At 42.8% G+C, this 22664-nt stretch overlaps 1 protein-coding gene across 1 annotated transcript in view; it reads right to left on the reverse strand.

Moving 5' to 3' along the window:
• ORC3 (origin recognition complex subunit 3) overlaps positions 1-22664 on the reverse strand; it is a 1128136-nt gene that overhangs the window by 912277 nt on the left and 193195 nt on the right. The window contains exon 5 of the mRNA XM_044069085.1: positions 9409-9513. Within this exon, the coding sequence (XP_043925020.1) occupies positions 9409-9513 (105 nt within the window). The remainder of the gene's footprint in view (positions 1-9408; positions 9514-22664) is intronic.

Genomic DNA, 22664 nt, shown 5'->3' on the forward strand with positions numbered 1-22664 from the left:
GTAAGGGGATTCCATGGAAAGTGTCATCACAGGTTAACCAAAAGTAAGAACGTACCAATTATATATGACATTAGGGCCCATTCTCTGTGGGTGTACAAGTGGGAAGAATCCCAAGCAGTAAAATACCCCCAAGGAGACATAATTTGGGATGGCCAAAAGATGAAGGCTCAGAAAGTAGTGTCTTGTAACAGTTATGTAGCAAAGGAGGTCTGATGCCTGTAATCAAGTCTGCTCAACATTGCTTAGTAAAACTGCAAGCTGACAGCTAGGAAGAGCCACTGCTAAAATGTACAAAATGGCAAAAGTCTTGAAGCAAACACAGGAAGCAACCATATCCTGGTGCAGTGGCCTTTTAACAGCAGCAACATTTAAAGGATGCTTCACTGTCTGATGGTAAAAGGTAATGCAGTTCATAATACCTGAAGTGGGTTTGCTTGGCAACTGCCAAATCCATGCTCCTTGGGGCAAAATAAATTAACAGCCTTCTGTAACTCATATATTCACTTCATGTAGAAAATAGGGCGACAGTGTACATTCAAAGTATGAGGAGGAATGGGAGATGACAAAAGGAACAAGCAGCTGTACAGAGTGGTATAAGGAGAACTCAACATCACTTTATGGAGAAAAATATGTCAGTCTTAACTGACACATGATTCTTGTGAATAGTGACGTATGGATCTCTACAGACAAGGGACTGAAAATCAAAGATCCTCTGAAGAGAAACCATAGCCTACAACAGAAGCATCTTCCAAGAAGAAACTTCAAAGCTGATCAAGTGATGTGATAAAATATTCGACAACCAAGCTTGTCAGTAATAAAACTCAAGTCCCAGCATGTAAGATTGGGACAGACAGACAGAATTAGCTGAAGCATACATTATGACTATGTAATAAAGGAGAAACAATCCTTGCAACTGTCTAAGAGAAATCAGAAACACTTGCTTAAGGAATGAATAGGGGGTGGCAAAGGGTGCTTCTCTCCAGTATAATGAACCTCTACCACCTGGTAGAGTATGCTTAAACAGGAAAGCTTTCTAGTATCTATGATCACTTCTTACACTCTGGCCAAATGGTCTACTAGAGCCAACTGAACTAAACTCTGGATCTTGCAGTTAGTGCAGAATTAACAATATGAGCTACTGGGCACAGGCAACTGAAGTTCTATTAGCTGCTTCAGTACATGTAAGGAGCTGGCTGGTCAGGATGGAAGTAAGCATCCACTACTAGCTTGCCCAATTCAGGGGACATGAAGGCTTTTCCGGCCTGCCACATGGGTGATGTACAGCAGTTGAGCCTACCAAAACTGTTCTGTTTGAGTGCACCAAACTACAAACACAGGACTACTCTGTATGGGAAGGCATACATCTCATCATAATGGTTGACATTTATGCAAGACTGCAACATTACTGGGGTTGGAGAAGATTCCCTTTTCCCTGGTACTGCACAATCCCAGAGTGAAGATTTATAGTAGAGCTCAGAAGAGCTGCTAAAGGGAGAAGATAGGTGTGATTCCAGAGGGAGAGGGTAGGGCATCCCTCCAAGACCAGCAAGCTGGCCCACTTCCTACCACTTGACATACCGGAAAAGGAGGGCAGATGGGGAGTCCCAGGCAGGAATGAATGGGCCTTAGGGCTGAGCTCTCAGCTAGCCTGGGATTGTCTCCTTCCAATTCCCCCATCTCCTCGAATGAATGGGCCAAATGGGTACAGGCAGAGCAGCCAACTGGTGAAGTCCTATGGTTAGCAAAAAGAATATGAGCTATGATTGAGCTGCTTTAGAGTTCAGGGTTTGGTTGTCTGAGCTACCATTTGTTTACTGTGGGACTCTCAACAAGTCATTTACCCATGAAGTGCTCATGGGCAGAGTCGAAAAAGATCCATGTGGATCAGTGTTGTACCCCAGTTAAATAAAACAAATAAAAAAATTGAAATAAAAATAAATACAATAGATCATAAGTCACGTCACACAGTGCAGCCAGTTGTTGTCCTTGCTGAGTGGAAGGGAGACTGGCTTGTACACAGACGGTACCCTGTACTACTTAATAGGGACCAATGAGCCTGAAACCATATTCAACTCAGCCAACAAGGGGTAAGGATAATTTTATTTTTCTTCTGTGAATTTTGAAATTACATGCTGAATCAAAAGGGAATAGTGAAAAGTTTACAAAACTATCTCCAGTTGTGGAAAGGAAAACTTGTCCCCTGTCAGTGTTTCCTTGTCCTCAGCAATGAGCAAAAGAAAAGGACAACTTTTTCCTGAGTGGTAAGCACTCCAACTTTTGGGTGTCTAAATCTCAGAAGATCCCAACTAGACACAAATTCTGAATCCTCAACGTCAAGACAGGATTGAATGAGAGGCTCAATGAGTCTACCAGTATGTTCACCTCTCCTGGAATATGAATGGTTTAAAGAAAGTTGCCACCTGCCCATGGTCCAGTGCCAGAGCAGCATCACCTCTTTAAAACATGGGTGGGCTTCACAAACTAACAAAGTGCATATTGCCACTAGCTTTTAATCACAGGAAAGGAAGTTCTACCTTGACTTCAGTGAGGACTGTAAATCATTTAAGTCTGAGCAGCAAAAGTCAAACTCAGAAACAGATGCTGAGCAGGCAATGAATCTGCTGCCACTGGCACCTCATTCCCCACTGCAACACCCACACCCTCTCCATGCAAAAGGAACAATTAAGTCAGCGGTCTGAAGCATATACAGAAATCAGGAAGATCTGAGTCTGGACCCTCTACAGCAGTCTCACCCAAGCTGCCAAAAACATGACCTTTTCTGCCTATCCCCAGTAGAAATGAGCAACACAAGAGAATATCCATCTCTGTATGGATGAAAGCATTCATCTATCAGGCAGAACTTTTCTCATTCTATGGAGACCGCCAGAGAATAAACTATGGGCAGCTCACTCCAGGGAGACTACCAAGGATTCTCCCAATAGGCTCATCACAAACCCATTATCTAGACAGGAGAACATATGAAGTTCATTCTCCTGCAAGGTCTCTGCCACAAACAACACACTTATAAACACATCTGGTACAGAAGACAAACTAAATGGTAGTATTTGGCACTCACAGTTATCCCGTCTTTCTTTTTAACAGTTTTTCCCCATTGTTAGAACCACATGTATGAAACAGCAGCCATACATGTGGAATCCTCATTATAGGAAAATAAACTGCACTGCTGACAAAAACAAGGTAGTCACTTTACTGCCGTTCCAAGTCAATTGCAACCAAAGAAAAAAAAAATCTCTCACAATTACTTAAGTTTTAAACAGCTGGTCATCTTGCAGGACATGTATCCCATTTTTAGTAAAGGTGCACTAGACTCAAATACAGCAGTAAATACAAACTATTTTCACACAACAAATAAAATTAACAGCTTGAAAATGTTATGAAGAAACTCACATTTTTCTAGTTTAAATCTTGCAACAATGATATTAACAGAAGGCATTATGTCTTTCTGTTGCGGTTTTATTTCCAAACCCTTAAAGGAAAAAAGCAACACTGTATTTCATTCTCCAAAAAAAAAAAAAACTCATTGCCTACATTAGCTGCATGTTACAAAAAGTAAAGTGCATGGTTATATAAAGGCAATGTCAGGAAAAACAAATATTTGCTGGAGCATCCAAATTATCTGTGAATGCTACAAGTCTGTCCCCTTATCCTTTTTCTCAGTATGCATACAGACATAGCCTCATACCCCTTTCCAAAATAATATATGACACTGGTGTAATGCAGTATGCATAAATAAAGTACAGTTGTGTACACTTACCATAAATGTAGATGTTCGAGTGTAATTCACTGTTGCAGTCATCACATTTGGGTTATCTGCCTGCCGGTAGCCCTCAGCCAGCCTGAATACCAGAGTCTTTGGATTTCTGAGTCGGATGCTGTTACTTCTTCCATGACGTCAGGTCATCAGGGGTAAAAAACATGCAGCAGACACCATTACATCAGTTTTTCTTGCCTCAGATGTCAGGTTCCCCCACAACAGGAAGCAATTATATGGTATGGTACACCCCCATCAAAAAGCAAATACACATGATAAAATATATACCAAACAAGAAGAAAAGGTAGAGCCAAGAGAAGTCAGGGGGCTGGAAGGAGGGTAACCAGGACTACAACAGTGAATACCAACATCTACATTTGTGGTAAGTAAACACAACTGTACTATGTTCTTCGTGTTTCACTGTTGCAGTCATCACATTTGGGTTGATTCCCAAAGCTAAGGAAGGGAGGAGGTAGTTAAAGAGCATTAAGGCCAGCTATTAAGCCCTGCAACACTGCTGTGGCAAATCCAGCGCTGGATTTAGAAAAGATAGGCAGGTGGTAATGCTTGGTGAAGGTATGTACAGAGCTCCAGGTAGCAGCTTCCAGGATGTCCCTAGTAGGGACTCCTCTGAGAAATGCCGTAGAGGTAGATGCAGCCCTGGTGGAATGTGATCTTATGCCCTGTGGGGTAGGTTTTCCATTGTGCTTGTAGCAGAAATGAATGCAACGGGCTATCCATTTGGAAATGGTTTACTTTGAAATGGCCTTCCCTTCTGCCCCTGCAGCAAAGCCAACTAAGCTGAGAGGCTTAGTCCTGTCCAAATAGAATCTAAGTTGTCTGTGCATGTCCATAGAGTGCAGTATATGCTCCTCTCTGTTTTGTGGATTAGGGAAAAAAGTAGGCAAATGAATGGACTGGTTTAGGGCCACACTAGACACCACCTTGGGCATAAAGGAAGGATTAGTCCTGAGGGAAACCCTGTCCGCATGGAAGATAATGAACGGTTCCACTGCCATGAGGGCCTGTAATTCAGACACTCGTCTTGCTGAAGTGATGGCTAGAAGTAAGGCCGTTTTCCAAGAAAGAAATTTCAACTCTGCTATTGCAGCTGGCTCAAAAGGGGGGAAGAGTGAGATTTTCCAATACAAAGTTAAGGTCCCAGGCTGAAGTGGGAGCTCTCTTGGGGGGGTCTTACATTTTTGGCCCCTCTAAGGAATTGTTTTAGCAAGGGGTGAGAGAATAGGGGTGGCTCAGTATTATAATGTGCTGAAATGGCAGAGGCATGAATCTTAATTGACGAGAAGGACAGGCCCTTGTGGAGCATTTCTGATAAGTACTCTAGAATAGCAGGTAAGCTGGGAACCACTGTGCCCATCTCCTGAGCCTGGCTCCAGGAACAGTATCGTATCCACTTTTCAGCATAGGATTTTCTGGTACTAGGCCTCCTTGCCTCCAGAATGACACCCAGCTCCTGCTTACTGAGGGATGCTAGAGGAGAGCTCATGAAATTAGTCAGGCTACAAGGTTCAGGGTTTGAACTGTGCGTGAAGAATCTGGCCTGCCTGCTGGGACAGCAGGGAAGGGGTCTGAGGCAGGTGTCATGGTTGTAGCAGTGTCAGACTGTGTAAGAGGGGGTACTAGTGCTGGCATGGCTAGTGTAGTGCAATCAGTATTGTTCTTGGCTTGTCCTAGTAGAACCTTTGAGAGGAGAGGCAGAGGGGGAAAGGCATAAACCGAGAGGCTTTCCCATGTAAAAGACAGGGCATCCACTTTCCAAGCTTGACTGTAGGGAGTTCTGGTGCAGAATTTGCTCAAATGGTAGTTCTGAGGGGAGGCAAAAAGGTGTATCTCTGGAGTCCCCCATTTGTTCCTCAAAAGGTTGGATATTTTGGGTTCTAGATTCCATTCATGTGGGTCCATGAGATTTCTGCTTAAGTATTCTGCCAGTGAATTTAGTTTGCCTGGCAGGAATTGAGCTTGTAGGTGCACTTGGTAGCGGAAGGCTGTGTTCCACAGAGCCATGGCTAGTCTGCAGAGAGGGTAGGAGTGTGTTCCCCCCTGCTTGTTTATGTATCACATAACTGTGGTGTTGCCTGTCTTTACCAATAGTTGTCCTGGAAGAATAAGGTCTTTGAAGGCTGCCAGAGCATTCTGTACAGCTAACACTTCTTTCTGACTGATATGCAGGTGCATCTGTCTCGGGTTCCATTTGCCCTGAATGCACTGCCCTGCTGCCCTGCCATGTGAGCCTCCCATGCATAGTCTGATGCACCTGTTAGGGTTTGGGTGGCAGGGGGTAGAGTGAAAGGGAGTCACTTGTTGTGGTAGTAGGCCTCTGCCCACCAAAGGAACTCTGTCCTTAGACAAGTAACAATAGGAATTATTGTTTCCAGGTCCTGAGAATGTTGACACCACAGACTTTTTAGATAACACTGGAGTTTCCTCATATGCAGTCTTGCATATGGAATTAGCAGAATGCAAGAGGCCATGAACCCCAGAGCTTGCAGTATTTTCCTTGCAGAAAGCTGGGTTTTTGTGGCCAATAGTTTGAAGTGGTTGTCAGATAAACTTGTTTCTCCGGAGTGAGGAATGCCATCTGGGAAGTTGTGTTCAAGCTTGCTCCCAAGAATACAATCTGTTGGCAGGATACTAGGTGAGATTTCTTTTCGTTGATGGTGTACCCCAGTGAGGTTAGAAGTTTCTTTACAAATGCCAGGTGTTGTAATAGCAAGTCCTGGCTTTCTGCCTGAATCAGACAATCGTCCAAGTATGGGTAAATTTGAATATTTCTCTGCCTGCAAAATGCAATGTGTGGAGCTAGACACTTTGTAAACACCCTGAGCGCAGTAGATAAGCCAAAGGGAAGTGCAGAGAAGTGAAAATGCATGGAGCCCGCCCTGAAACGCAAGTATTGTCTACAGGATTCTCTTATTGGGATGTGCAGGTAAGCTTCCTTTAAGTCTAGGGTTGCTAGCCAGGGATCCTTGGCTAGCATAGGAAGAAGCTGTTGAGTTAGCATTTTGAATTTTGGAACCACCAGAAAGGTGTTGAGAATAGAGAGGTCATAGGGGAGTTTTCTTTTCTTTCTACCAGAAAAAGTCTTGAATGAAAAAAACCTCCCCTTAGTTCTGCTGGAAAGGAACAGGTGGATAGCCTGATAATGAGAAGAGAGTACGGTATCGGTTCCACCCATTGATTTTTGGGGCGGTCTGGCCAACCATTTTGGGGGTAGTAGTAGTATGTGGAAGTGGAATCTGTATCTCGGAAACAATGTTCACTCCATTTGTCCTGGGTAATGAGTTCCCAGTTTTTTGCATGCAGGGCGAGCTTTCCTCCTAAGGGAGCAAGTAGATGAGCAGGGCTTGGAAGGGTTAAGGTTAAGTCACTGTGCCATTTTTCAGTAGGGGGGGTGGCTTACTACTCCCTGCTTTGGAAGTGGGAGCCCCCCACTGCTTAGATCTGTGCGTAGCCTGAGACGGAAGTCTTGGTGGTCTGCTGTTCCCGGGTTTGGACTGAGAAGGCCTGGAAGGGACTGGAAAGGACCAGTTCTTTGAAGGCCAATGTCTACTGAATCTGGGAGGCTGTACCTGTAGAAAATCTTTAACAGTTTGCATAGATTTAGCTTTTTCCTCCATCCTTTTGAGGACTTCCTCCGTTTTGTTGCCAAAAAGGCAGTATTGGTTTAAGGGTGCATCTGGCAAGTTTTGTTCCTTAAGCCAAGCATGCCTTCTAAGTACAGACCTGTTGACAGCAGCCCTGCAAGATGCTTCTAAAGCATCAAAACCACATTGCAAAGTATGTTTACCAACTTGTTCTGCAAAATGCATTAAATCTTGCAAGTCTTTGTGTTCAGCACAGTCGGGAATCAACATTATTTTCTGTTGAAGTAATCCCATAATATGTTGCTGATACTTTAACATATGAAACTGGCAATTTAAAGCCCTGATGGCCAAAGTAGCAGAAGTGTATACCTTCTTACCCTATCTGTCTAAGGCCCTAGAATCTCTATCAGAAGGGGTAGGATTTTTGGTAGCAGTAGCCTTAATGCCTTTTTGTCCTTGGAAAATGGTCTCTGGATCGGCATGTGGAATTCTTGAAGAGGAACTTGTGAGAGTCAGGTACTCTGTAGTACCAGTCAGGTTTTCTGGGAACTGGAGGTAGAGTGTCTGGGGGTAAGGCTAGATTAAAAGAAAACATCATGTACAATAGCCAGAACAGGAGGGATAGCTAGAGGCCTGTGTTGAGGCAGGAGCAAGAATTCCCTAAGTCTCTCTTTTTGGACTCAGAATAGTCCTGGGTTTCCCAGCAGAAATGCTCTCTAAGGGTATGCAAGGTTTCACCAAAAGAAAAATCTTCTGGAGGGGAAGCAGAGGATCCTCATAAGTAGATAAGGGCAATTCCTGTAAATCAGAAGGAGCAGAGACATTAGATTCCTGATCAGAAGAATCAGAAAGAAAATTGGTTCTAGGTCTCAGAGGTGGAAGGCTGGCTTCCCCTGTTTAAGGTAATAAGGTCTTCAGCCAGTCTAAGCATTTGTTTCTGAGGCAGACGGGCCTAAGTCAGCGGTTTGGTTGTCGGTTTTCTAGGCGTAGTGCGAGTTTTAGGCCTGAGGAATTTGGTACTTCTAGTTGGAAACAATGCTGTCGGTTTAATATGAAAGTCTGTAGGCCTGAATACACCATCAGAAGCTGGTGCCTGCACAGCGGCTCCGGACCCATCCAAGGTAAAGACATCCGCAGGTTACATAGTCAAAGAAGCATCTCGCGGCATACTGGAATCCGAATGGGTCTCAGTAGAGACCTGCGAATCTGTAGTAGCGGGTATCAGGGGCTGCGAAAGCACCTCACTGAGTACTGGTGGATTGGCGACTAGCTTAACGGAAGCACTGTTGGCAGTTTTGGACCTATGCTGTCTGTCTCTATCTTTATTGTTACGTTTTTTCAGAAGATTGGTAGTCAGATGGCTTAACAAAGCCATTTCGGAGTATGGAGATCGAGAACAGAAGTATTTAGCTACAAAAATAGCCCGACGACGAACAGTTTGGGCGCTGAACAAGGCACAAAACCGACAGTGAGGTATGTCGTGGTCTGGACCTAAAGAGGTGACGCAGTAAAAATGAAAATCTCTATGAGGTATTTGCTTTCCACAGGCAAGACAATTGTTAATTTTTTCTAACTTCGGTTAGAGCAAGAAAAAAGGATCCCCAACGGGGTACTTATCTTTTTTGAAGACTTTGGGTCTGAAACTCGAAAACGAAAATTTCAGGAGTCGGCGGACCGGCACTTGCGAACTGCTTCGGGCACCACACAACAAGAAAGGCTGATGTAATGGCGTTGGCTGCATGTTTTATAACCCTGACGTTCTGATGTCATGGAAGAAGCAACAGCATCCGACGCAGAAATCCGAAGACTCTGGTATTCAGGCTGGCTGAGGGCTACCTGCAGGCAGATAACCCAAATGTGATGACTGCAACAGTGAAACACGAAGAACATCTACTATTTAGTATTCACAGAGTATATGCAGGCAAGTTACTTATGAATAAGGTATTCAGCCAAAGTGTACGACAGAAAAAGAAAATTTACTTTAACCCTTCACGATACAGCAGGACAAAAACTTGACATTAAGAGCCACACCTTGACATTCCTTGGCTTCCAGAGAGACCACATATGGTGTAATTGATTCCCGTAACTGTTCTGAGAGAATCTGAAAGGTCATAGCATGATCAGGTACATTCACACCTGAAAACAAAGACAAAACTAAATGCATCTTTACCATTTAGTAGAACAGCACCATATCACAAGGATCACAAAACATAGCAAGAGGAATATATTACAAAATTAAGATGCAAATAATGACAGTTGTGTATACGCCAAAACGTCTCCTCCCCAAATGTTTTAAATTACTACATTATGGAGATCAGTACCAATGATTTTTGCTGTTTGATCAAGAAACAGACACACTATTTCATGGAGTTAAATGTTTAAAAAACTGGGAAATCAAATCAAAAATATGAGTGCCAAGTGTAATATACACAACAGCTACTGCTGTCTATACTGCGTAATGTATAATCAGTCAGTCATTCTAACAATGGACCACAACTGCCATTGTTCTTTCAAATGATACTACTGTTCCTTCATCTGAGAAACAATTATATCTATAAACAAATGGAAAAAGGTCATTGTCTCTCTACTCTTCCATCATTAGGTCAATCATCAAGTACAATGCCCCATTTACCATGTACCTCACTAAACACCTGCAACAACTGGAGAGGCCGCAAAAGTACCTCACAAAGAGGATCCTAGGCCTTAAACATTTGTCCTATATGAACAGACTCAAAAAACACCAACTATTCTCTGTCTCATATCGCCTATTTAGAGACGAACTCCACTTGACTTACAAAAGCCATGTCTGACTCAGCTTTGTTAGAAATGCTACATCTAAAGAAATCCCAATCTCTGCACCACACGCTCCAGAGACCTCACCCTCATTACCACAATCAACAGAACATGCTGGAGGGACAGTTGATAACCCAGAGACTTCCTATACATGTCAAATAGAGCACCTCACTGGCCCTCTTCAACAGAAATCTTGATGAGTGGACGGGAAATAGAAAATTCACCCCAGGGATTACTCCAGTGGCTTCAGTCGACAGAGGCACTGGGAACTAATGTCGGGTGGCACAATGTCAGGGTAATCCTAAGGCCTAGGCTTGTAAAGGCTCCAAGGCCATTAGCCTAGTACACATCTATGACTTAAACAATACAACATGCTTACACACTGTTCTAGGGTACACTCCCTGTGCAATTAAAGCAAATGTGTTACTTAAAGTAACCTATAAATCTGTGGAGGCATAACTAGTACACAGAACTTAATTAGGGACATATCCTGTGAAAAGATATTAACTAGACAACAATAACACTGCTGTACAAAACAGCTGAATGAGACATTTACTACAACTGGAATTTTACTCTCAACATCTGGAAAAAAAGAAAACAGTATTTTTCCATATCGTACCAGTTCAGCATGAGACTGCAAGCAGATGTCACTCTCTTTCAAGTTATGCTTATTTTCCTTACAAGAAGCTTCTTAGAAGAAAATACTTCCTTGGGAGAATGTCATGCCTTTGCAAATATTCTCATATTCTGATTGCACTAAGTACATATTAATGTGAAGATGAAGAGCTACAGCTTTTGGATAAACCATGCATACAGAGACAAGTACAAGGGCAAGATTCTAATTCAATAAGAGTCATTTAGCAGTTATCTTACTTGGTAAACTGGATCATCCTTGGTAGTGCAGCATATAAGAGAAGGTTCATCTGGGCAATGAAACTAGGCAATTTAAGTATTGTTTTAACCTTTGTGGAGACAGCACAGTACAGATTAGCATTGTAAATAATATATGCATCATCTATTTCAGTATTTAAGTATACATGGTTTATGATGCAGCTAGCTGTCAGGTAATGCAAAGTCTGTACCCAACATGCACCTATAAATTAAGTTATAACTGCATTCAAAGGCAGCTGCTGCAACTATGTATGCTATACAAGTTAAACAATAGTCTGCATGCTAATCAGTTAGAAATAAAGTATCTTCTAATTTTATTTACAGTGTCTAGCTGTGACTTTCCTTGCTGACTAGTCTTACACAACATTACAAAACCTGCTATGCATGATGCAGCAAGCAGGATATTTGCAGCTAGCTGTGATTATGCACATTAGTGATTAATGTGCGAGTAATACTGCACTATTACCAGCTGTATTTGAAGCTAGTTGTGATTACACATGGTAGTGATTAATGTGCGAGTAGTACTGCACTATTACCGGCTATGGTTTTAAGAAGCCTCAGAAGGATGTCTAAGGAAACCTGATATTAAGATTTGGATTCTTACAAAGCTAAGACAAGATCCTGAACTAAGCAAAAGTTAAAATTCAAAACCTTGGACAGTGTCAGTTGTTAAGAAAATATGGACAAATTCCCCAGCTGTACAATTTAAAGATCACACCAGGCAATCAAATACTGTCAAGCATTAATGCTGCACAAATTATAAATCATGCAGGGCAAAGAATATATGACGCAACTCAAAGTTTAATTTGGGAGCATTCATGGGAAACCTGTATTCAAACCCAGCTCAAACAAATACAACAAAACAAGAGACAGTAATGTGCACAATGGATTAGTGGCAGATGCAGGAATAAAAAGTGAGATAGATTAGTGATCATACTGATACAGAAATAAAATTAATTGTAGGAAACATTACATTATATAGAGCCAACTTAAATAACTATTTTATAGTGCTGTTTTTTTTTTTTAACTGCTCAGGTTCAGACAGTGACAGCTTTTGAAACATATTTTTGAAATGGATATTTGTCAGAACAATTTCATTTTTTCCCTGCCTAGAGATGCAATTCTGTTTAGTAACAGCTGTAGCAGCCATATAGTATACCATACCAGTGGATCAGCCAAGCTGATGTCCAGCTGAACAGACTTTTCAAGATGGCCACCAAAATACTTTATGTAGACCAAGATGTGGCCCAACAAGGGTACTAAAGAGTAGAAGCATTATGTCTGTTTCTGAAACCTATTACATTGTTTGTCTCCCCTACTATCCTCTCACTCGGCTCCGTGGGGTTCACCCCAGGTGCACTCAACACCATCAGATTTTTTTCATGTAGGGTTATCACCTGTCCCTCTGTGTGGCAGTGTCCCAGGAAAAAACTAAAAAATGAGATTTTAGGACAAAAAAATATTCCCCAATTTTTCTTTAATAGTTGCATAAAACATTTATTTTGTATCTGAAACACCTAAATGTTACATGAAATAGCACAAGCAACTCAAATGCTACAAGAATACGCCTTTATTTTTGTAAAAAATACAAGCTCTGCCCTTTGCACTGGACATGGATATGTTCCATCCTGCAAAATCTCATGTTTCTACAAAAAATGTCTCACTTTGGGCATCTAAAAAGGTGGCAATGCTATTTTCCTGCTCTGTTGCCAAGAGTTCCATTCTTAACGGCTAATAATGCACACTAAAGCTATCATCTCAGTGCAGTACTGTGCATTTCTTTGCACATATTCTCAACTGCTACGCTACAGCCCACTTGTTCAGCCATTCCAAATCCTTTCCTGAACTCTCCCCTACCACTACAGCACTTGACCTTGTGTCATCAGCAAAGGTGAAGTTCCATTTCAGGAGTCTCTAAGACAGGTCTATGACAAAATACACAGAACAGTACAAGACCAAAGACAGACAGGCAGAAACCTGTGGTACTCCAGCAGTCACTTTTCTAGTTTCTGACACTGCACCTCTAGCCATAACCCTCGTGTCTTACCATTCACTCAATCAGCTACCCATTTCCTCAGTCTTGTTCATATCAACAGCCACTCCAGTTTTTCTATCAGCCCCTCATGTGGCCATGCCAAAGCACTTACTAAAATAACAGCTGATTATACCTATATAAGTTCCCCTGTCAAGTGCATTAGTCACTCAGTCATGAAAATTTATCAGGTTTTACTGACAACTTCTGCTAGCCATGAGCCCATGTCAGTTGCTGTCATGGAGGTCGATGTCTACTAGAAGCACAACCAAGCATAACTTTCCCTGCACCTGATGTTAAAATAACAGGCATATTCCCAGATTTTTCCTGACCTTCCCCATACACACATATATCATCATACTTGCAGTTTTCCAGAACTCTGGCACCACTGTATCAGCCAGTGACCTAGTTAAGATCTCTGTTGCGGGGGGGGGCTGCCAAACACTGATCAAACGGCTGAGGACTCCAAGAGGTAGCTTACTTGCTCCTTACATTTTGTTTTCCCTAAAGGCAGTTAGTTCCTTTAAACCATCCTTATCCAAGATAGTGTCTGTTGAATGTTCTGTGCATTATGTCTTATCTCCTTTCCAGCAGTATACCCACCCTTTCCTTTGCGAAGACTGAAGCAAATTTCTCAGTCAGTACTTGAGCTTTTTCCCCATCCTTCTGTAATTCATCTTCCCATTGCTACTCAGCCAGGTTAGTTCTAAGCATCACCTCCTCCTTTCTGCTGTGTACCTAAAACAGCCCTTTCTCTGACTTCTTAATCTCTGCTAACTCTGCTTCAGTTTTGACCTTTGCTACCCTTACCATCCTTATTGTCCTTTTATTAGCTTCCTTGTTTTGTGCATTCCCCTTCTCTCCACCCCTCCTTTTCCACTTCCTGCAGGCTCTTCTCATATTTTGCCTTAAATGCTAACCTGACATTCCTATGTAGAACAATAACCACCTTTTTTTGCCTTGTTGTCACACCTTGCCCATAGCCGTCAGTATGGTCTCTCTCTGATTCATTCCCATAAGTTGTATACTGTCATCAATTTGCACCCAGTTTCCTAACTCACCACTGATTTCTGCTCCTAGGCAAAGTTTACTCTACTCTTCAAAAAAGCCCTACACCATTATAGTTGTTTTTTTTTGTATTTCTACCCACAATCCAAACCACAAAGTGGTATCATCACTGTTGGCTAATGGTGCTTTAATTTGGACATCTACAACACCCTCTGCACTGGTTTGAACCACAGCCAGAATTCCATATTTTCTATCCTGTAGCTCAGGGTAAAGGGTTTGATTCCTTCCACCTCCCTTTGCTTACTGTGCGACTATTAGCAAGTCACTTAAACACACAGTTCTTCCAGATCACCCACGAAAAGGGGCACATATGTGTCCAGTAGGCTTACCTGGATAAAAAATGTATAAAATTAAAAAAAAAAAAGTAATGTGTTGAGTGGCAGAACCCCCCCACCCCTCCAGTTGAGATGGAAAAGGAGGACCGCATAGATCAAAAATGGCAAAATTGTCACTCTCTGGAGTGCGACACATCTGAAAGACTCTGATCAGACATGACCTCTACATCCATATCTCCAAAGGTAACTCAAACACTGCCAGCTTTTTTATTTCATTAGGAATGTGAAATGCTGATGCTGTGATGCCCATAAGGACCACAGACAGATAATCATCCACCTGCCAAGAGGGTATGACTTCATTCCCCTTGCTTGTTTCACTATCATATAATAGAGAGGTAGTCTGAGCAGATGAGGAGTGTTCCAGAAGCAGCTTTTATCATCAATACTTAAGAGCCAGAAAACTGCTCTTAGATCTGCTGGCGGATATGAGACAACCTTTCCATGGGGAGCAACACACCCTACATTGCATGGGAGTCTGTGATCTTCCCATGCAGGAAACAAAGTGTCCACTGTTAGCTTGCAATGACACTGGTTGCACAAACAGAAGATCTGTCATAAGACTTGAATGGGCTGTGAACCATTCTAGGGCCTGGTAATATGGGTCTGACACCACCAGCAGAAATTCTGTGAACACATGATAGCTGTAGAGCCAGTGTTATCTACAGTCCAGTGCATGAAATAGCAACAAGTAGAATGTAGCTGCTATCAAGCACAGAAGGTGCAGCAGCGTTTGAGACTGGGCCCTGCTTTGCATCTTCATCCAGATGGCCAAAACCGTGATCTCCTGGCTCCAAGGGTAAGAAAGACAGACAAAGAAGGTTGTCTGTTTCTGTGCTGTTAAAGGCAGTCCAATGAGAAACAGTAAGGAATAAGAGAGGACTTCTTATAGCTAATGGCAATTCCAAAAGACTGCAACCAGGGCAGCAACCACTGAAAGGAACATTTACAGGGAGCTCACAGATGGGGCCATCAAAAGTCAGTTATTCAGGCAAAACTAAGAAATTTTGTGTTCATCCATCAACAGAAAACACAGATGTGATGCAATATGTTTTATTAGACCAACACAGGTTTTGTAATTACTTGAGCTTTCAGGACAGCAGGGGCTTTTGCCAGGAAGTGCCAAGTTACTGATGTTAGCTACACTGCTTACATGTCCATTTGTGTTAGAAAGGGAAATATTTTTTTCCAAATGACTAAAAAAAGGCACTTGAGAAATACCAGTGTGGGAAAAAACATTCAGTTCAGATATTAAATAAGACAATACGTGTCAGTGACAGACACAGAGTGAGTGAGTGAGTGAGTTTGTGTTGAGTCTGAAACTTTGCAAGACCAGATCATAATGTGTTACATTAGATTCAGTGTTCAAATAACAGAAGATAACAGCGCAAGAAACTGAAACTTAATGACAAAATAAATCACAATACAATGTATGTTCATCTACAACAGATGTGTATCGAGATTAGTTAAATTCTATGAAGGAAAAATAAGAAGCTATAATTCTGTCAGTTTGTCTAAACAAGCAATTCGTATGAGATGGATGTTTGTGTTAATAGAATATATGAACTTGCAGGAATGTCTAGTTCGGGATGACGTGATATGTTATGAGAAAGGCAGAGACTGCAGATTTTAAGAATGTAACAAAATTTTGTCCGGTACTGCTACTCTTCAGAGGTATCTGTCAAAAACAAAGAGATGTCAGCACATTTTCTTCACGCCTTCTTTCAGTTAGTACAATACACATGCTGTGGTGTAGCTACCTACACACAACATCCATACAATCTAACCCAAGGATGTCCATAGCTTGTGCAGGGTCAGGTTTCCTGATTCTTCAGGGACACAAGTGCCTAGATGCATACCATTTCTTGGCTGCCGAAAGGCAATAAGAATCTAATGTACATTGTTCATCTCTGAACTACACTTGAAAGCATGCAGTCAGATGTAAGGTTACAAAGACATACAGAAATCTTCCCTCCAATCTGCAGGCAGAATGATCCTGTGATACCGTCCCCTTTACCTTATGCATGGTAGGGGTAGGAGAGTACATCAATTTCCAGAGATCCCAACTCAAACAAAACTCTAAACAGACAATTCTCTCCAGAAAAGGACTAACTATAGCTGAACAAGCCTATTGGCACATTCATTGTCTTGAAGATGTGAGAAGTCACAGTTGGTCTGTGGCCCAAGGCCAGATCAATCTCAACACTTTGGAAAGGGCTATGATTGCATCTTACCTTGCTTGTTTGAATACCACACCACAGCCTGATTACCTGTCTGACCAGAGAAGGAGGGGCTCTCTCCTCAGATTCCTTTCTAAAAGCCTTAACTGCAGGTAGCTTCTGTGGAATTCCATTTCCTGTGAGATGAAGTCCTCTTTTTCGGCACAATGAAGAAGCTCATCTAAGTTCTGCTACAAGAAAATTAAGTATCTCCACTAGCTGTGGCAAAAGGCTTGGATACAGGCATTGAAGGCCCTCAGTGAAACTACTGGAAAGCAATCATGACTGCAGAGCACAATGAGTGGATTGCAACACCAACACCAAGTCCCAAAGGGTATTATGACCCTACAGCCACTGGCACTTCCGTGTTCACTGCAGCTCCCTCACTTACTGGCATGCAAATGAAGCTGTGAAGATGGTAGTTAGCACAATGATCAAATGGCCTAGGGCAGTCCTTGACTGCCACCTAACTATGCACATATTCGTCTTGTAAAAATTGTCTCACAATAATTAATGGATATGTGCAATGGACTGCAATTTAGCAGGTGTGCATGTGTGATACATGACTGTGCTGCTTTTCCTGTGGGTGTGTGTGTAAATCTTACCTAACTGGAACTCTGGAATTCTGCACTGCATTTATCAGATGAAAACACATTTTAACAACACAACACAACACTATTCTGTGGTAATAAGCACTATTCTGAAATACCTGAATTATTCCTTTCTAAATGAAGCTGGGATATATTTAGGAAGGGTTACGATTATAACTGGAACATTTTACACTGTACTCCACAGCCCACATGCTAACAGGCCTTATTTATATTAGCAGAACTAAAACTGACAGCTATTTTTTAAACTTTTTTTTTTAACTTTGAACTGCTACAGTTTGACAGCTGTCAAAACAAAGTACAGTTTTGTACCTACCATAAATGTAGATGTTCGAGTGCTCATACAGCTGCAGTCATAACAGATGGGTTATCCTGCCGTCAGGCAGGTCCTCGGTCGGCCGAATTCCACTGACGTCAGTGCGGCAGGGGTATAAAAGAGGCAGCCGACACCATTCTCTTCAGTTTTTCTTGCCCCAGATGTCAGGTGCCCCCAGAAGGAAGGCAAACATAATGTTATGCAAAAATGCAATGTTGATAAATCAAAAACAGTAGTTGCAAGCAACTACACCATAAAAGAATACCCCAAAAGGTTATATGAAAAGGGTTTGTCATAAGGCCTGTCCTAAGAGGGGTTGGAGGGAGGGAAACCTGGACTGCAGCTGTATGAGCACTCGAACATGTACATTTATGGTAGGTACAAAACTGTACTATGTTCATCGTGCATACAGCTGCAGTCATAACAGATGGGAAGAATCCCAAAGCTAAGTAAGGGTGGTAGGCACTAAGTGGAACTAGGAGGGGCTAGGATGCCCTGCAGGACTGCTGTGGCAAAGCCCGCTCTAGATTTAGAGTATAGTGGGAGGTGATAGTGCTTGGAGAAAGTGTGCACTGAACTCCAGGTGGCTGCTTCCAAAATATCCTTGGTAGGGACCCCCTTGAGGAAGGCTGCAGAGGTAGCTGTTGCTCTGGTGGAGTGGGATCTGATGCATGCAGGCACAGTTTTTCCATGAAATAAGTAACAAAAGCATATGCAGTGGGCTATCCATTTTGAAATTGTCTGTTTGGAAATAGCCTTTCCTTGAGCACCTGCAGCATAGGACACAAAGAGTTGCCCAGATTTCCTGAATGGCTTTGTCCTGTCCAAATAATAACGAAGTTGTCTGTGAATGTCCAAGGAATGTAGTAGTCTTTCCCCTTTGTTTTGTGGATTAGGATAAAAGGTAGGTAAGTGGATAGTCTGATTCAAAGCTACGCTGGATACTACCTTTGGCATAAAGGTAGGGTTGGTTCATAAGGAAACTCTATCCTGATGGAAAATGATGAATGGTTGCACAGCCATGAGGGTCTGTAGCTCCGAAACCCTGCGAGCTGAGGTGATAGCCAGTAGAAAGGCTGTTTTCCATGACAAGTACTGTAACTCTGATGAAGAAACTGGCTCGAAGGGAGGAAGGGTCAGCTTTTCCAATACGAAGTTGAGGTCCCAAGCAGGAACTGGCAGTTTCCTTGGGGGTTTTATATTCTTTGCCCCTCTGAGGAACTGCCTTAAGAGAGGATGAGAGAATAAAGGAGGATCTGTGTTGTATTGTGCAGAGATGGCTGAAGCGTGGATCTTGATGGAGGAGAAGGAAAGTCCATTGTTTAACATCTCAGCTAGGTACTGTAAAATTTGAGGTATATTTATTACCCAAGGATTCTGTCCCTTCTTTTGATTCCAGGCACAAAATCATTTCCATTTTGTGGAGTAGGCCTTTCTAGTAGAAGGTCGTCTGGCCTCCAAGATGACATCCTGCACCTCCTTGGAGAGGAGAAACTGTTGGGAAATCAAGGAATTCTCCATGCAGCTAGATTTAGAGTTTTGAGATGGCTGTGAAGAGTTTTGTAGTTGTGCTGGGACAACAGAAGAGGGACTAGAGGTAGGATCCAGGGTGTGGAATGTGTCAGGCTCTTCAGGAGCGGATACCAGTGTTGCCTTGGCCAGTCTGGAGCAATGAGAATCATTTTCAGCCTCTCTGCTCTGGCTTTTAATAGAACTTTGGGCAGCAGAGGAAGAGGCGGGAAGGCATAGACTGTCAATGTTGCCCAATTGAAGGAAAGTGTGTCCACTTTCCAGGCCTGTGGATGATAGGTCCTTGAACAAAATTTTTTCAACTGGCAATTTCTGTGGGTAGCAAAGAAATCTATGTCTGGTTGTCCCCATGCCCGAGTTACCTTTGTGAAAATTTGAGGACGCAACTTCCATTCGTGTGGATCTGTCATATTTCTGCTTAGATTGTCTGCCAGTGTGTTTTCCTTCCCTGTCAGGAATTGTGCCTGTAGTTGAATTTTCAATTCCAGTGCTGTGTTCCATAGGGTCATGGCTTGCCTGCACAGGGGGTATGAATGAGTTCCCCCCTGTTTGCTTATGTATCACATCACTGTGGTGTTGTCTGTCCTTATCAATAGCTGGCCTGGATGCAGTAGGTCTTTGAAGGTCATAATAGCCTTTTGCATGGCTAGCATTTCCTTTTGGTTGATGTGAAGCAGCTTCTCTTTTCGTGCCCATTTTCCCTGAATGCACTGATCTGTCATGTGTGCTCCCCAAGCGTAGTCTGAGGCGTCTGTTGTGATGATTTGAGTTGCTTGAGGTACACAGAAAGGAAGACCTGTGTTTCTTTGGCAAGCTTGAGCCCACCACATAAATTCCTTTTGAAGGCATGGAATGAGTGGTATAATTGCTTCCAAGCTGTGGCTGTGTTGAGACCATAAGTTTAGGTACCATTGAAGTTTCCTCATATGCAGCTTTGCACATGGGATTAGTAGGATGCAAGATGCCATGAATCCCAGAGCCTGCAGGACTTTCCTTGCAGTTAGCCTGGTGTAAGTTGCCATTTTTCTGAAGTATTGAGACAGTTGCCCTTGCTTGTCTGGTGTGAGGTAGGCCATCTGGGTGGTTGTATCCAAGCTGGCACCTAGGAAAATTATTTGTTGAGAGGGTATTAGTTTTGATTTCTTTTTGTTGACTGTGTATCCCAGGAAGTTCAACAGTTTTATTACAAACGCCAGGTGCTGCAGTAGTATGTCCTTGCTGTCCGCTTGGATCAGGCAGTCGTCCAGATATGGGTAGATTTGTATCCCTTGTAGTCTGCAGAAGGCGATTACTGATGCCAGGCATTTCGTAAAAACTCTGGGTGCAGTAGATAAGCCAAAGGGCAATGCAGATAATTGGTAATGGGTTGAACCTACAAGAAATCTGAAGTATCTTCTGCAATCTTGTCTGATAGGGACATGCAGGTATGCCTCCTTGAGGTCCAATGTTACCAGCCAAGACTCCTTGCCCAGAATGGGAAGAAGCTGCTGTAATGTGAGCATCTTGAATTTTGGCACCTGTAGATATGTGTTTAGGATGGATAGGTCTAAGATAGGTCTCCAATCTTTGTCTTTCCTTGGTACCAGGAATAGTCTGGAATAAAACCCTTGACCTTGTTCTTTTGCAGGTACCTCTTGAATTCCTTTCATGTCCATGAGAGCTGAAATTTGTTTTTGTGCCTATGCCCTTTGATTTTGTGGCAGGTTTGGCATGCTTCTCATTTTTGGAAGGGTGTGAAAGTGGAACCTGTAGCCTCTGTCTGTAATGTCCAGAATCCATTTGTCTTTTGTAACAATATGCCAATATTTTGAGAATAATGTCAGTTTTCCGCCCAAAGGTGCTGCCATTAAAGCTTTGCTTGGCAGGTGGGGGGAAGTCATTGTGTCCGTTTTCTAAAAGACTGTGATCTATCTTCTCCACCTCTTGGGGTTGATGATTGCCACTGTCTGGCTCTGAAAGATCCTTGAGGTTGCCCTCTACCCCTTGGACGCCTGTATCTGCCCCTTTGAGGTCTGTCCGTGGCTGGAAAGGACCAATTTTTTGAAGGCCAGTTTCTGCTGAAACGTGGAGGCTGTACCTGCAGGAAATCTTTCACTGTTTGCATTGATTTCACTTTTTCCTCCATTTTCTTTAGCACCTCCTCTGCTTTAACACCAAACAATACATCTTTTTGAAGAGGTGCATCTAATAATTTAGCTTTGACATGATCTGGTAAGGTCTGCTCTTTGAGCCAAGCATGCATACGTATAACAGACCCCGTAACAGCAGCTCTACATGAGGCCTCTAAAGCATCAAAACCACACTGCAAGGTATGTTTACCCACTTGCTCTGCACCATGCAACAAATCCTGCAACTCTTTTAAATCTGGTTGTTCTGGTGGTGTCATCTTGTTTTTCAGCTGAGATATCACAAACTGTTGATACTTTAACATATGGAACTGACAGTTTAATGCCCTCATGGTTAAAGTGGCCGAGGTGTACACCTTTTTCCCCCCACCTTTCTAAACATCTGGAATCTCTCTCTGAAGGTAATGGGTTTTTAGCAGTAGATGCCTTAATTCTCTTGGGACCCTGTGAAATAGTTTCTGGGTCAGCAGTATGGCTTTTATATAGGAACTGGTGAGAATCAGGAACCCGGTAATACCTGTCTGGTTTAACAGGAGCTGGAGGCAAAGAATCAGGATTAAGGCTGGCTTCTGTGTACACATCATCCAATATATCTAAAACAGGAGGGATAGCCAGAGGCCTATGCTGGGGGAGCAGAAAAAATTCCCTGAGCCTTTTCTTGGAATCTGACTAATCTTGGCCTTCCCAGTGAAAGTGTTCCCTCAATGTATGCAGGGTTTCCCCAAAAGAGAAGTCCTCAGGGGGGAGACCGAGGGAATAGACTCCTCTGCATCAGAGTCTTCGAATGGAGAATAGGCATGATCCTGGTCCTCAGATAGTTCTGAGGTAATAGAAGCTTGATCTGAGGAAGGGTAGTCTTCCTCTAATCTGGGCCTTTTGTCAGAGGGGGGTTGAGAACCCTTGATAAGAGTAATCAAATCCTCAGCCATTTTAAGCATCTGTTTTTTAGGCATGGTGCCTTGAGAGGGTGTCTGAGGAACCTGTTTTTTGGTTTTCATGGCTGTTTTAGATTTAGTGAAGGCTTTAATAGAGAAGGAGGAAGGCCTGAAGACTCCTTGAGAAATGGCAGGCCTGTCTAAATTCTGAGTTTCCCCGCCAGGAGTGGCGTCGGTATCTGTAGTAAGAATGGGGGCCGAGGAGCCTGCGACCTCGGGTACTGAAGACACCGGTAATGCATTGACATCGGTACTCAGGGGCTGCGTAGGCACCTCGCTGAGTACCGGAGAACCAGTAGTCGGCCTTAGCGTGGTATCAGTAGGTGGTGCGGACCTCATATGTCGGTCCTTATCTTTGCACTTTTTGCTCAAAAACTGGAGTCGGAGTATCCAACGACATAATATAATTAAATTTTTTGCCAAAAAAGTGAGGGGTG

Source organism: Protopterus annectens, chromosome 1.part0 (assembly GCF_019279795.1).
Source record: "Protopterus annectens isolate FY-2018-M chromosome 1.part0, PAN1.0, whole genome shotgun sequence".
NCBI classification, from domain to species: Eukaryota; Metazoa; Chordata; order Ceratodontiformes; family Protopteridae; genus Protopterus; species Protopterus annectens.